The sequence below is a fragment of the Thunnus maccoyii genome, chromosome 13, assembly GCF_910596095.1.
Source record: "Thunnus maccoyii chromosome 13, fThuMac1.1, whole genome shotgun sequence".
NCBI lineage: Eukaryota > Metazoa > Chordata > Actinopteri > Scombriformes > Scombridae > Thunnus > Thunnus maccoyii.
The window spans coordinates 3,063,941-3,076,713 of NC_056545.1; the positions used below are offsets into that span (position 1 = coordinate 3,063,941).

General features: G+C 40.4%; 1 protein-coding gene across 2 annotated transcripts in view; it reads left to right on the top strand.

Moving 5' to 3' along the window:
• The window catches only part of mcama (melanoma cell adhesion molecule a), a 64,197-nt gene that overhangs the window by 29,340 nt on the left and 22,084 nt on the right, over positions 1-12,773 (top strand). For both annotated transcript variants that reach the window (XM_042430469.1, XM_042430468.1), the window contains exons 2-5: positions 9,938-10,071; positions 11,966-12,194; positions 12,329-12,399; positions 12,516-12,603. In XM_042430469.1, coding sequence (XP_042286403.1) covers positions 9,938-10,071; positions 11,966-12,194; positions 12,329-12,399; positions 12,516-12,603 — 522 coding nt within the window. The remainder of the gene's footprint in view (positions 1-9,937; positions 10,072-11,965; positions 12,195-12,328; positions 12,400-12,515; positions 12,604-12,773) is intronic.

Below are 12,773 nucleotides of genomic sequence, written 5' to 3' on the forward strand. Positions count from 1 at the left end.
CTCACTACTGAACATCAGATACAATCATAAATAAAACATTCATGTTGCTCCTTTAATGAAGTCTCACCCAGCGGGCGCAATGATGAAAAATTAATGCAGCTGCTGAAGAAGTTGCTAACCAGCAGGAATGATTAGCAATTCTTTATAAAACAGTATTGGTGGACTGTTTGTTGGCGGCCGGAAGATGCACCGAACCACATAGAAGTTGAGAAAGATTCCCAGCATGGCGATATGTTTTTGTATAAGTCATGTGCGGGTATGCGGTTTGATGTTTGCGAGTTCAGATGCCATGGCATTCTCAACAGATTTCTTGAAATGAGCAGAAATTCCGTTAATGCAAAGATTTTAATTTTAATTTTTTGCTGTAAAAACACAGAAGAAAAAGAACATCCTAGTACAAAAAGGGATCTGCTGTGTGTGCAATAAATGTCAGAAACCATGTCAAAAGAGTCACAGCCAACTCCGTCTCTCAAAAACAGTGGAAATTCTGTTTTCATTCTCTATTTTAAGCACAGCGTAACACTTTAGCTATGCCTTCTTCAGTGTGCAGAACATTGCATCGTCTTCAGTGATCATGTGAAATGTGCTCTATCCCACCACCCACCGACAACCTGTGCAAGAAATATAAACATCTAAGGCAGATGGCGATGACATTTACTGAGCACATTCATGATGCTTTTTTAGTTCAAATCACTCATTATTCATTATCACTGATAATCAGACAGAATTGCCGTTTCATTTCATGTCATGCAATGCGTTTATATGCGCTTAAATATCTCAGTCACAGTTGGATTTCTCCAGATTTCTTAAACGTCTGTATAAGTGAAATAATTGGGTAAAGGATTAGGGAAACCTGATTTCACTCAGTTCAATTTCTTGCCCATTTATACGGGTAACTGGGTTTCTTTTAGGCTTTTTACCTTGCATGTCGTCTACATGTATATGTAGGCCTGACAAAGACCTCAGTCAAGGAAACTAACAGCAGAGTCAAGGATGAGAGAAGCAATCACATGGAACGATTCATCCTCATATTTAAGATAATTTCACCAAAGTTAGACTAAAACTGAAAATTAGCATCTAGAAGTCTAAGTAAAGGTCATTTCCACCACTGAGCATTGACCATCAGTCTACATACATTAAAAAAAGGCTGGTAGCACAGTCTTCTGTCACTACTATGGTTAAAATAAGAAAGCCACGCTTCCAAAACAAAGGATGTAGAGGAGAATTCTGATTACTGACCTGCTGCAGGCATAGACACCTGAGCAATGGAGCGAGTGGAGCAAAAACAACCCCATTATTCAATTAGGGGGAGCAAAGTTATGGTTTTGCCAACCCACCTTTTGTCTTTTTTAAAAAGAAATGTATCATCATACAGTCCCCTCAATCAGCTGATTATATTTAAGCAGCCTATATCGATGCTTTGGCTGTCAATCACACAGGAGTCTGACTGTTTACAAAGGTGAGAAACTTGCCATGTAGCTTAAATGTGATCAATGACTGAAAACAGAACATAAGAAAAGATTAAATTAGCTAAAAGTAGGATTGTACTGTCGCTGAAATGCCGAACCAATTTGTGAGTTAACGTTAGCTAACTTTGCCCAGCCCGCTCACCCAACGTCAGCTCGCTGATCAGACAGAATTCGGCTCTAGAGAAGGAGCTGAATCAGAGTCAGCTCTTTTAAGTGTAACGTGGTTATTAACAGGGCTCCCAACTCTCATGCATTGACTCTGAGACTCACGCAATTGACACTTTTGACATGCTCTCATGCCACTCTGACACTGAGGACACTGATAGTTCACGGACAGAGCAGCACAGCACAACAGCAGCACCGTGCAGCAGCGAGTCACTCAGACCAGAAATACTGTATACACAAATCTATTATATTGAAATTTATTCCTGTGCATGCTGCTCAGAGTAATCTTAGTCAATGGCTCTTCTGGCAGCAGCACAGCGTCTCTCCCTCTCCCCTTGCACCGTGCCCACTCAGGCATTGAGTTACTATGGTTACAGGGACGCTCTGTGTCTGTCACTCTGAAACTTTATTGCAATTTCCAATAATAGGTTTTTTGGTTAGTATGCGTCATACTTAAATTCTTCTAATAATTGTTTCCTGTCCACCCAATTCATTCATTCTTGGTTCCCTCCCTCAATCTATTTTATCTAGACTAGTGCAGGTGGCTGTTTCTTAACTCAATCCAAGAGATTAGGTGATGTAGAAATGCAGGGAATTTGTTTTAAATTACAGGGAGGACCCACAGACCCCCTTGCCAATTAATAATTGGATACTTAGCTTGCTTAGTTTGCATAGTTTGCTCTCCATTTTAAAAGTCCCATATTTTACACTTTTCCAATGTTTTATTTAAAGTCTTGATATCCATAAGAAGATGTTTTTGTGGTTTTAAACCATCTCAATATAGTTTTTCATCTCCTCTCTTAAGCCTCTCTCTGAAGCTCTACCAAGAATAGGCTGTTTTGTGTCTGCTCAGTGCCCCTCTTTTCTGATTGGCTGACTGTTTTCTGAGTGACGCACGCCTAGGCCAACCACAGGCTGGATTGTAGCCTAGCCTGTAACCAGGTAAAAACAAGGGCTCTGGGTAAAACTCACCAGTAAATTGCAATGGCCACCGCTGAGGATAATGTTATACAACCTTTGGAAGGCTGTGCAGTGACAAACCTGCTTCCTGACATCCAACAGCTGCACAGCGTTTCCTCCGCTGTCTGTCTCTCCTCTGCTCCGCTCCGTGTGTGTGCGTGTGCGGAGGGGCTAAGCCGATGCCCCCTGGGTGAAACACAGAGAGCAGAGGAGTGGAGAAAAACTAGCATGGCCATAAATGACAGCGAAACGCGGTAGAGACTCTCACACTGAGCTGAAATGAAACATGTGCACATGAATTAGGTAAACAACATAAATAAACGTGTAGTTGTGACATCACAACCTTACAGAATTCCAAACGGCTTGTTTAAAGGGACGGTTTCTGTGCATTTCTCTGTGGACTGAGCATTTTTATTTCAAATTTGACTTTCAAAACATTTATATAACACCTAGACCTGCTTTATAATCCAAAAAGAAATGGAAATCTCCCTTTCTGCAATATGAGACATTTAAAACAACAACCAGGCGCCCATGGCTGCATGTGTACACAGATTTACAGTAACCAGGTTACTACAGTGCATGTAAACACATTTTCTGATTATCTGCGTAATTTGATTTCTCTGAGTAACCCGGGGTCTTGAGAGCATGTAAACATACTGAATCATTCAGCCTGACATCGTCTTTTCTAAATGATCAATAGCAAGTGATGAATCTGTCCCACTGACGTCACTTTGGTTGCCAGGAGCAGTTAACGTTTGCATCGGTCTCATCCACCTTGTTGCCAGTTTTCAGTTGCTAGTTTTTTATGGGTCGAGCTAGGTAACTTGCTGGCTATGTAGTAAGATGACATCCACATTCTTCATCCTGCCTACAAAGCTCTGATTGGCAAATTGTTTCTCCAACCACTGGAAATAGTCATCAATGAGCAACACACCAGACCTATTTGAATCATCTGTATTAGGGCTGCAACTAATGTTTATTTTTTAGTAATCTGTTGATTATGTTCCCAATTAGTCCATTAGTTGTTTTGTCTTTAAAATGTCAGAAAATGGTAAAAAAAAAAAAAAAAGTCAATCATTGTTTCCCAAAGCCCAGGATGCAGCCTCAGAACCAACCAGAAGATATCCAGTTTACTATTGTAGAGGACTAAGAAACCAGGAAATATTTACATTTGAGAAGCTGGAACCTGGAGCTGAAGCTGGAGAATCAAAACAATTAATCATAGATCAAGACTATGTGTGTGTATGCCTCCTCCAACTAAAACCAAAATTGCACTAATCTGCATAAACACAGCACGAGTTCTACCACTTGACCCACCTCGGTGCATGAAAGACTGTTTGGAGCCAGAAAATTACCAAAGAATCACAAAAAAAACTCACTCCCGCCCTCTGAAAGGTACAATCCCTTAGTCTTGTGAATCAAAGGCCACTATCAAACCATCCTAACCTGACTGAGTTCACCTCAACATTGATCATAGAGGGGCGAAAACAGGGTCCTGACCTGAAGCTGTGATATGCTCTGCTGCATGAAAGGGGGGATAATTGCATAAAGAGGTGCCTTTGAGGAGATTTGCAGCACTTCCTTATCGCTCTATGTGAAAGAATAAATCCTGGACCGTTCACTGCCACTGACTGTCACCCAGGGAACGGGCTGCTGGGAGATTTGTGCCAGATGCTGCTCCTGAAAGCACAGCCGCATCAGTAGGACAAGGACCTCTCATCTGCACTGTAGGGCTGTATGCTTTCACTGTGTTTGTGTGTGTGTGTATGTGCTCTTTGATGTCAGGCAATACACAGTGTCCCCCAGGTATTCAATACCACACCAGGGTTGTGTATTGAGAAATCCTCCTCCCTGTCATCCACACTTACATGCTAGCTTTTTACACCCTCCACCCTCTGAGGGACCCTCAGTGTCCGCACACAACTTTTATTCAAGGAGTCTCCAGGTCCTGAAACGCTGATCCACTCTTACATTTCCACATGAGTCGCTTCAAAAAAGCTGATTTTCTTTCCCAAAATGTGTATGTGGAATAAAATGTATTACATTACATATGGAGAATATTGTGTATCTGCTAGTTCCAACATTTCTTTGTACCTATATGATGCTTATATTGTAATTCAAACCGGACACAATGTTTTCTGTAGCTACCAGGGGTGTGCCTGAATACAAATACATTATTCGGCAAAGCACAAATAGTGGGTTTTATATGAATATTTGTTTCATACAAATACTTTAAAAATTATTTGTTTTTGGGAAGAAAAAAGAAAACCATGTCAAATACCAGTTCCCGAGGAACTCTCCATAACCCGTTGTTCCCCTTCTCCTTTCCACAAAGTTAGGTTGTAAAAAATAGGCAATAAATGAAAAGTGCAAAACAATAATTGCCTTTGAAGTTCTTCTACATGTTACATGGTGTGCTGTCTCTGTGTTATGGGTGTATAAATAGTCTGCACAGTCGTCTATGATCTGGGAGACTCCAGTTCGAGACCCGGTGTAGGGACCTCCTTCATAAGGTAGTTTATTCATGAATACTTGAATTTTCTAAAATTAAAAGCGTAATAAATACAAAGACAGGATTTTTAAGCCTCTTTACACTTTTATTCGATTACAAATACAAATAATTTTGCTGCCTCAACAAATACAGATACAAATACTGAGATCTCTGCACATCCCTAGTAGCTACACTATGAATATTTCAGATGTCTGTGTATTATTATCTCCCCTAAAGGCAGGCTGACACATTTGTTATCCTTACAAAAACTTCGATGTCTTTCCTAGAATTTAAGTTAACTTTAAACTGAGTAAACTCCATCCGCTGATGAAGACCATGAGATGCAGTTGAAAGCTTTGACAAATCTCGGATGTGGAGTTCAAGCTTAATTTGTTTATTTTACAATGCTCGTCCACCTGATGTGAACTTAACATTAATATCTGAAGCATGAAATTCACTTATGTTACGTTAATGTAGCTAAATAATATATTTATTGACAATAGACCTTTTATACACTTTATCCAATGATGGTGTGAGACGTTTTTTAACATCAACCAAATGTAAACCATCAGAATTATCATTTATATCATGGCGGCTATTCTGCTACGATATCTATTAAGATTGCCTGTTTGATGTCTGCTGGTAGGCTGTTCCACCGTTTGAGGGCATAAATAAATTAATGAATAAAGATAAGATGGTGTGCGACTTGTAGTGATTAAAGCAAGTAAAGTATATCCAGAAAGTATCTGTCACCACATCGATCATAAATGAGCTGCAAACCTGTTTTTCATATGCTCATAAAACACACAAAAAAAAAATGTTGGCAGAACAATGTTGGAAATGTGTCTGCTGAAAACCAGACTGCTTGAAGTTGAAATGTATTGAACATTTATTACTGGAAGTAATTTATGATCTCACAAGCAATCAGACTCATTTCATGGCTCAGTGGACATGTGAAGGATTAGAGTAAGTAAATGAGGCTGGTTTGTGGTGTCAGAGGTGATTTGGACTCTTTATCAGTGGCAGAGCTGCAGATCTACTGGAGGCCTAAGCTGACAGCCTTAATCAAATGGGGGAAGCCGGTAATGGTGACTACTTTAGTCAGCATCTGAGGGCATTGTCTGTGTGTTAGGCACATAATGAGTGATTGTATGCAGAAGCTTTTTCTAGAAGTGGCCCACTCACTTCTCATTGTGTCTGTTATTTGTCTGATTTGTATTGTGAGAGTATTGTGAGAGTCTTTCCCTGTTTACCTTGGATGGAAAGACAGAAAACCCATTTGTCATCTCTCTTTAACTCTGTGTTTACATGCTCAGTCTTCTCTATAAATCTTTAGAGAGGTTAAAAGTGCAGACAGAGATTTTCGCACCAGGTGGGATCTGTCATGAAATCATCTGGATTACTTTATGACGTGAAGGGAGGTTGTTTTACTGCATAGAAGAAGAAGTCAAAGCACTGCTCTTTTTGTGCAAATGGAGCAAGCAGCGACATCCCTCTGTGCTTCTCAGTGGAGGCATTGCTATGTATGGGAAATGTGGTCTTAATTTTGAGAAAGCGTGTGTTCCATTTGTCTTTCCTCATGCCCTTTTCCTCTCCTCAACTCCTTTACTCACAACCCGGAGTATTTGGGGAAAAGGAGAGGTGGAAAGTGAGAAGGAGACAGGATTGAAAAGAAATAGAACAATCATTTCTTTGTATTGTGACAAAAAAAAAAAATTAATCCATCACACAAGAAGTGACCACATTAAAACAAACAAAAATCATCCAGTTTCCTCTGATTAATCTTCCTAGAGAGCTGCTTCATTTATTGATTGAAAATCGAGTTATGATAATAAACACAAAACGGTTATTCTTAGCCAAAAAAAGTAATGTAGATGGTAGATGGCGACATCAGCCAGCTACCATCTACGAAAGTTATGAAAGTTGACGCCAATGCTCTGCTTAGTTGAAGAATCTGGCATTGACAGTCACTAGTTGTGTGTGAAAACCTGTGTTTTATGAATAATGATGACGGCCTTGCAGGTGATTCATGTCTTTTATTTTTCTTGCACTTATTCTTCAATGCTGCAGTTTGCAGGCAAACAAAAATTGATTAAAATCATAACCTGCCATACCTGCCATGATGACTGGCAAGATGGCAGCACTGGAATCAGTTTCGGGATCACAAAGGAGAGATTGATGTAAGGAAGGAAAACAGGAGGCGGAAAAGCATTAACATAAACCGTTTGGAAGGGATCTCCAGTATGGTTTTACTTAATTGCTGTATTATTGTTACTTTAAAAGGCATATAATAGTGATTAAATAATGGATAATGTCACAGCAGACTTTTGTGCACAAATCTACCTTTAGTGGAGGAGTTAATCTGCTGTTTGACATGTAATTGTGTTTGTTGTTGAACTGGGAAAATCTCCCTCTCTGTCCCTTTCTGTCGTTCATCCCTCTGACAGGCCAGTCATTTGGGGTCTCGCTGCCCAATCACAGGCCTGATCCTGTCAACACATCCAAATATTCTGCAGCAGCGTCTGAATGAATTAGCTCTGTATCATCCAGACACAGACAGCAGACAGCCAACAATTGTATGCACACACACACACATACACATACACACACCCAGGCAGGAGTTTTGGTTGTCAGGGTCCATAGATCATGGGTCATGTGTGTTTGTGCTGTAGTCCATGCAACATAAAGTCACAACAGAAACAGATAAGACCGGTCCCAGGTTGGCTTTAGAAGCTAAATCCCCAGCAACCCCCCCAGTGCTAATCGGATTAGCTGAAAAGTTAGCAGCACGGCCCCAAATAGACGCAACATTTTTTTACTTCTGTGACATATTTTGCTTTTCCGGCCTCCATAATCTGCTTCTTGTCTCCGAGCCGTCTCACGTCATCTTTGTTTCAGTAAACAACAACTTCAGTACATGTTGAATTGTTTTTATCCCCTGGTTTAGAGATGGAAAAGCATCTTTTGGCTGACTCTGTGTGTGTGTGTGTGTGTGTGTGTGTGTGTGTGTGTGTGGTGTGTGTGGGAGAGAGAGAGGGAAGCTTGGGTATCTGGTCCACCCAGGTGGGGGAACAATGGCGCGCCCGTTGTCTTAAAAGGAATGGTTGGCTGAGCATGGGCTGGGGCAGAGGAGGGAGGGACAGAAAGGAAAAAAAATGAGTTGTGAAAATGATTGGTGCTGAGGAAGGGAGGGAGACAGGCTGGAAATGGGGGGGGGGGGACAGCCGGCCTGAATGGGGGCAGCAGGGTGGCAACTGGACTCTTAAAGCTCTTTTCATGCTTGGTCTGTTTCAACCAACGCTGAAAAACACATATGAGGACACTGAGGTGTAGCTCTTGCTAATTGTTTTTCCTTTATTTTTCACAACAAAAGAATAGTCAAATAAAAACTGCTTCTTTTAGGATTGTGCCAATCCTTTTGAGTGTCCGATGATTTTTTACAGCACAATACAGTTGTACAGTACAATTAAAAGTAGACATTAATAATAGGAAACACAAAACATTTGAATCATGTTTTACAGTTGAATAACTCTGTATTAAGACAATAAAGTCACAGTTTTCTTTTCATGTTTTCTTTGTGTTTTGTGTAGTTTTCTGTATTCTGTAATGTTCAGTGGAGGAAAGGAACTAAGTACATTTTAGAACTGAAACGCTGAGTTAATTAATTAATTGATTAGTTAATCCACAGAAAATGAATCACCAACTCTTTTGATTGACATTGTATAGACCAAATGACTAATCCGTTAATTGAGACAATAATTCACAGATCAACCGATAATGAATATAATCATTAGTTGCAGCCCTTGTACATTTAGTCAAGGACTGTGCTTAAATATAATGGTTCTTTACTTGAGTATCACCACTTTCTGCTGCTTTATACTTCTATTCCACTACATTTCAGAGGGAAATATACTTTTTTTACTCAACTACATTTATCTAACAACTTAGTTACCAAAATTATTAGAAATCACCTTTTTAGGACCAAAGATTATTGATTAACACCATTTGTTGACCTCAATTGCTGGGATGTAAGAATCATAAAAGTAAGTACATCCCCCCTTTCTCAAAACAACAGATTCAATCATACTGGGAGGCTACAGTCTCTGTTCAAAGCTGCATTCAGGACAAAAGCCAGGCACATAAATATAGAAATATCAAACATAAAGTGTAAGCAGAAGTAGGCGAGTTGAGGCAAATAGTCAATAAAAACACATGAAAGAGTAACTCCACTGAACATCAAACAGTGACACCTGACGGTTGATGTGTACAGGAAAGGGGGAAAGACTATCCGTTGCCATTTTGCATAACAACTCTAAACCAGATTAAATAGAGAAATTAAACTTTTTGTACCATCTTGTTTTTCTTTTTTTACCGTGTGAGCTGGCCCCTCTGGTACACCAGCCAAATCCAACATGGCTTAAAAAGCACTTGGCTCTCTGAATCAACATCCCAGTGTCAGACTGGCTAGCCTTCCCATGCCTGCATTCCCCCCGATGATGCCTAGGGAACTGATTTTCTAGCCAAGATGTGGTTTTGTGGTTACGCTCAGCCAGGCAGAAGGGAGATGAAAATTATGCCATGTGGACAAGAAGCCTTTTCTTCTTTGTTCTGTGAACATGGCAGGCTGGCTCCAGGTTGGCCTGGGAAGACAGTCAGTCATCTGCCAAATACAATGCAGCGATGAATTATTTTAGGGGTTGAGGGTCAAAATTAGAATTAAATGTAGGTAATGATTAGAATTAATGTCGGGTTTTCTTGTGTTGAGTTTGGCTCATGAATGATGTGACATGGTACATCACCTGCAGAAAGCACAGAGTTGATTTATGTGCATGTCTGTGTTTTTTTTTTTCAGCGTGGGCCAAGGTGGAGCTGACTATGCATGACAGTATTGAGGTGTACCTGGGTGACTCGGCTCAGATCCCCTGCCAGTACAGCTTCACTGAAGCCAACAACGAGCCCAGCTTCGTCATGATCCAGTGGTTTGTGGTGAGTACTGCTGAGCTCTCTGTGAAAACCGACACTATATATATCTGGACATATCCAGCTGCTGATGCATAGAGCAGGATTCAATCATTTGAATCATAGTCAGGGAGTGACAAGCTCAATTTCTAGTTGAAGCATCAGACTTTTTTTATTTCTTGCATCATTGTCCGCAGAAAAAAATGATAAACAAATGAATAAAAATGGTCAAAATAGATCAAATAAAAGGATGAAATCTGGCCATAAGTACTTACAAACCTAGATGTGATGTTGCTTCTCCTTTCTTCATTTCTTAGAGATGATTTCCATGAGTCCCCTACTTGCAAAGTGACACACTAGTCTCATAAAATGTCACATCTCACCACATGCAGTCCAGCAAAATAGAATTTTTGCAATTTCTGATGATGCATTGACCAGGTAATCGTGTGTCGTATTGATGGATTAAGCAGACTGCTGAGTCGCAACACAAAATATCTTTAAAACAACTGTTTGTGGCTGTTTCTTAGATTATTTTTTCTCCAGTAAATTACAGTCAATAAAGTCCACATCTGATGTGTTTTTTTTAGGGTTGAGCGCAATAAGAATTCTTAGTATCAATCAATCAATGACTCTGATAACTGATATATATAGTATGTGATCCTGTAAATTATTTGCAGTAAATATTAGAAATGTTATTGTCAAATTACTACTACAGCCATTATTATCATTTATACAGTATGTCACAAAGTGATTCACAACCAACATAAATTCAGTGCTGAAAACATGATAAAACTGTTACGAATAACATTTCTGGGGTCGTTTCAGATGTTTTACCATCTCCCATATATATTCAATACTTTATGTGAATAAAGAGCACCTCCACTGATGTCAGAGGAAATTATTACACTTTTATGAAGTATAATATTTATATGTAATATAATGTTTCAGGGAAAACGAGCAGATGCAATAACACAACAGATGTCACTTATTTAATGAGTGAGGCGTTTGTTCCAACCATCATCTGATTGGTAGTTACCGTGACGTCACCCGTTGGTTTCTGAAGAGCGGTTTTGAAGCTCAAAGTGAGCCGCTCCGGCCGTCGCCATCTTGGCAGTGCGTGACTCTGCCTAACTCCCAGCCAATCAAAAATGGGCAAAGAGGCGGGCCGAATGGCTGAAACAAGCCACCTAGCGGCTGGCGGACCTGTCACTCAAAGCAGCCATGTCCTTCATTATGCATAACTTTACGGTTTAATAAAATTTAAACGGGTGACTTATAAAAAAATTCACCCCCGTACAGTTGTCATGAAAGGGGAAATTAGCTATAGAGACCAAAACCATTTTTTGCACCAGGCTGTAAACATGTTTATTTCCGCTGTAAAGTTGGGCATTTTAACATGGGGGTCTATGGGGAATGACTCGCTTTTTGAGCCTCAAGTGGCCGTTCAAGGAACTGCAGATTTTGGCACTTCCGCATTGGCTTCATTTTACAGCCGCAGAGGTTGCTGCTTGGGTGAAACACATCGGAATCTGTGAGGTTCAGCTCAGTATGGGATTGATCGATGGATCACATCATACATTTGCTTTGCAGTAATTAATCAGAGCAGCATGTCAAAAAAATTGAATTAAAAAAAAAAAATTGAGGCAAATGACTCAATCAGTCACAGTTAATGTGCAGATGTGTTGCTGTGCTGCCTGTCAGACAGCAGGCTGCAGTTAATTTGAACAGCTGGACGCTCGTTTCACCCAAAAGAGTCTGCATTTATTTGAAGTTAGTTTAAAGTTTGTATTTATCAGACAGTTCTGAGTCACTTTAAGCAAAACTACACAATATTAACCAAATATATGAGCAAACTCTAAAATACTGTATATCTAAGATGTAGTAAAAGTTGAGTAAATGATGACTGTGCGTCTTCTTGCAGAGAGCTGGAGGTAACAGCGCGCGGATGCGGATCTTCTACGGTGATTTCAGTCAGGAGATGGTGGACAACAACACAGACTACAGCGGACGCATCGACGTGACTTCGGACAAGCACGGATCTCGACTCATCATCCAGGATGTCCAGCTCTCCGATGAGCGGGAATTCTTCTGCCAGGTTAACGGGCTGGCTGCGGGGAACGCTGAGGGCAAGACCCACCTCAGAGTGTTTGGTAAGGAAGCCCATGAAAGGCAGAAAAAAAACATCTCTCAAAGGAAGATTTAAAGTCTTTGAGATACTAGGTCTCTGTTTTTATGATGTAGTTCTTCACTATGAATAACTGAAGTGATTCTTTTCCTGATCCAGCTCCCCCAGAGGCTCCAGTGATCGAAGGTGTCCTTACTGGGATTTCGGTGACCAAAGAGCTGCCTTCTAAGGTGGGTCCACTTAAGCTCAGATGATACAAAGCTTGAACCAATACAATAAGCCTCAGTATGAACACACACTGCATGACATATAAAATAAAGATATGTCAATGTGACTCTCAATCCAGGTCGCATCATGTGAGGCTCGGAACGGCTTCCCGAAACCCAACATCACCTGGTACAGAAACAACATGCCACTGATGACTGTACCAGGACGTAAGTACAAATACTAGAGGAGCCATTGTGTGTGTCTCTGCGTCTGCCATGTACAGTAACTACAACACCGTAGTGTTTTTTCTTTGGTGTAAATCCAGAAAAGAACAAAAGAGAACTGCTAAATTATTTGTCTTTCATTGCATGTGGACGGCGTTTCGACCAATATGGAT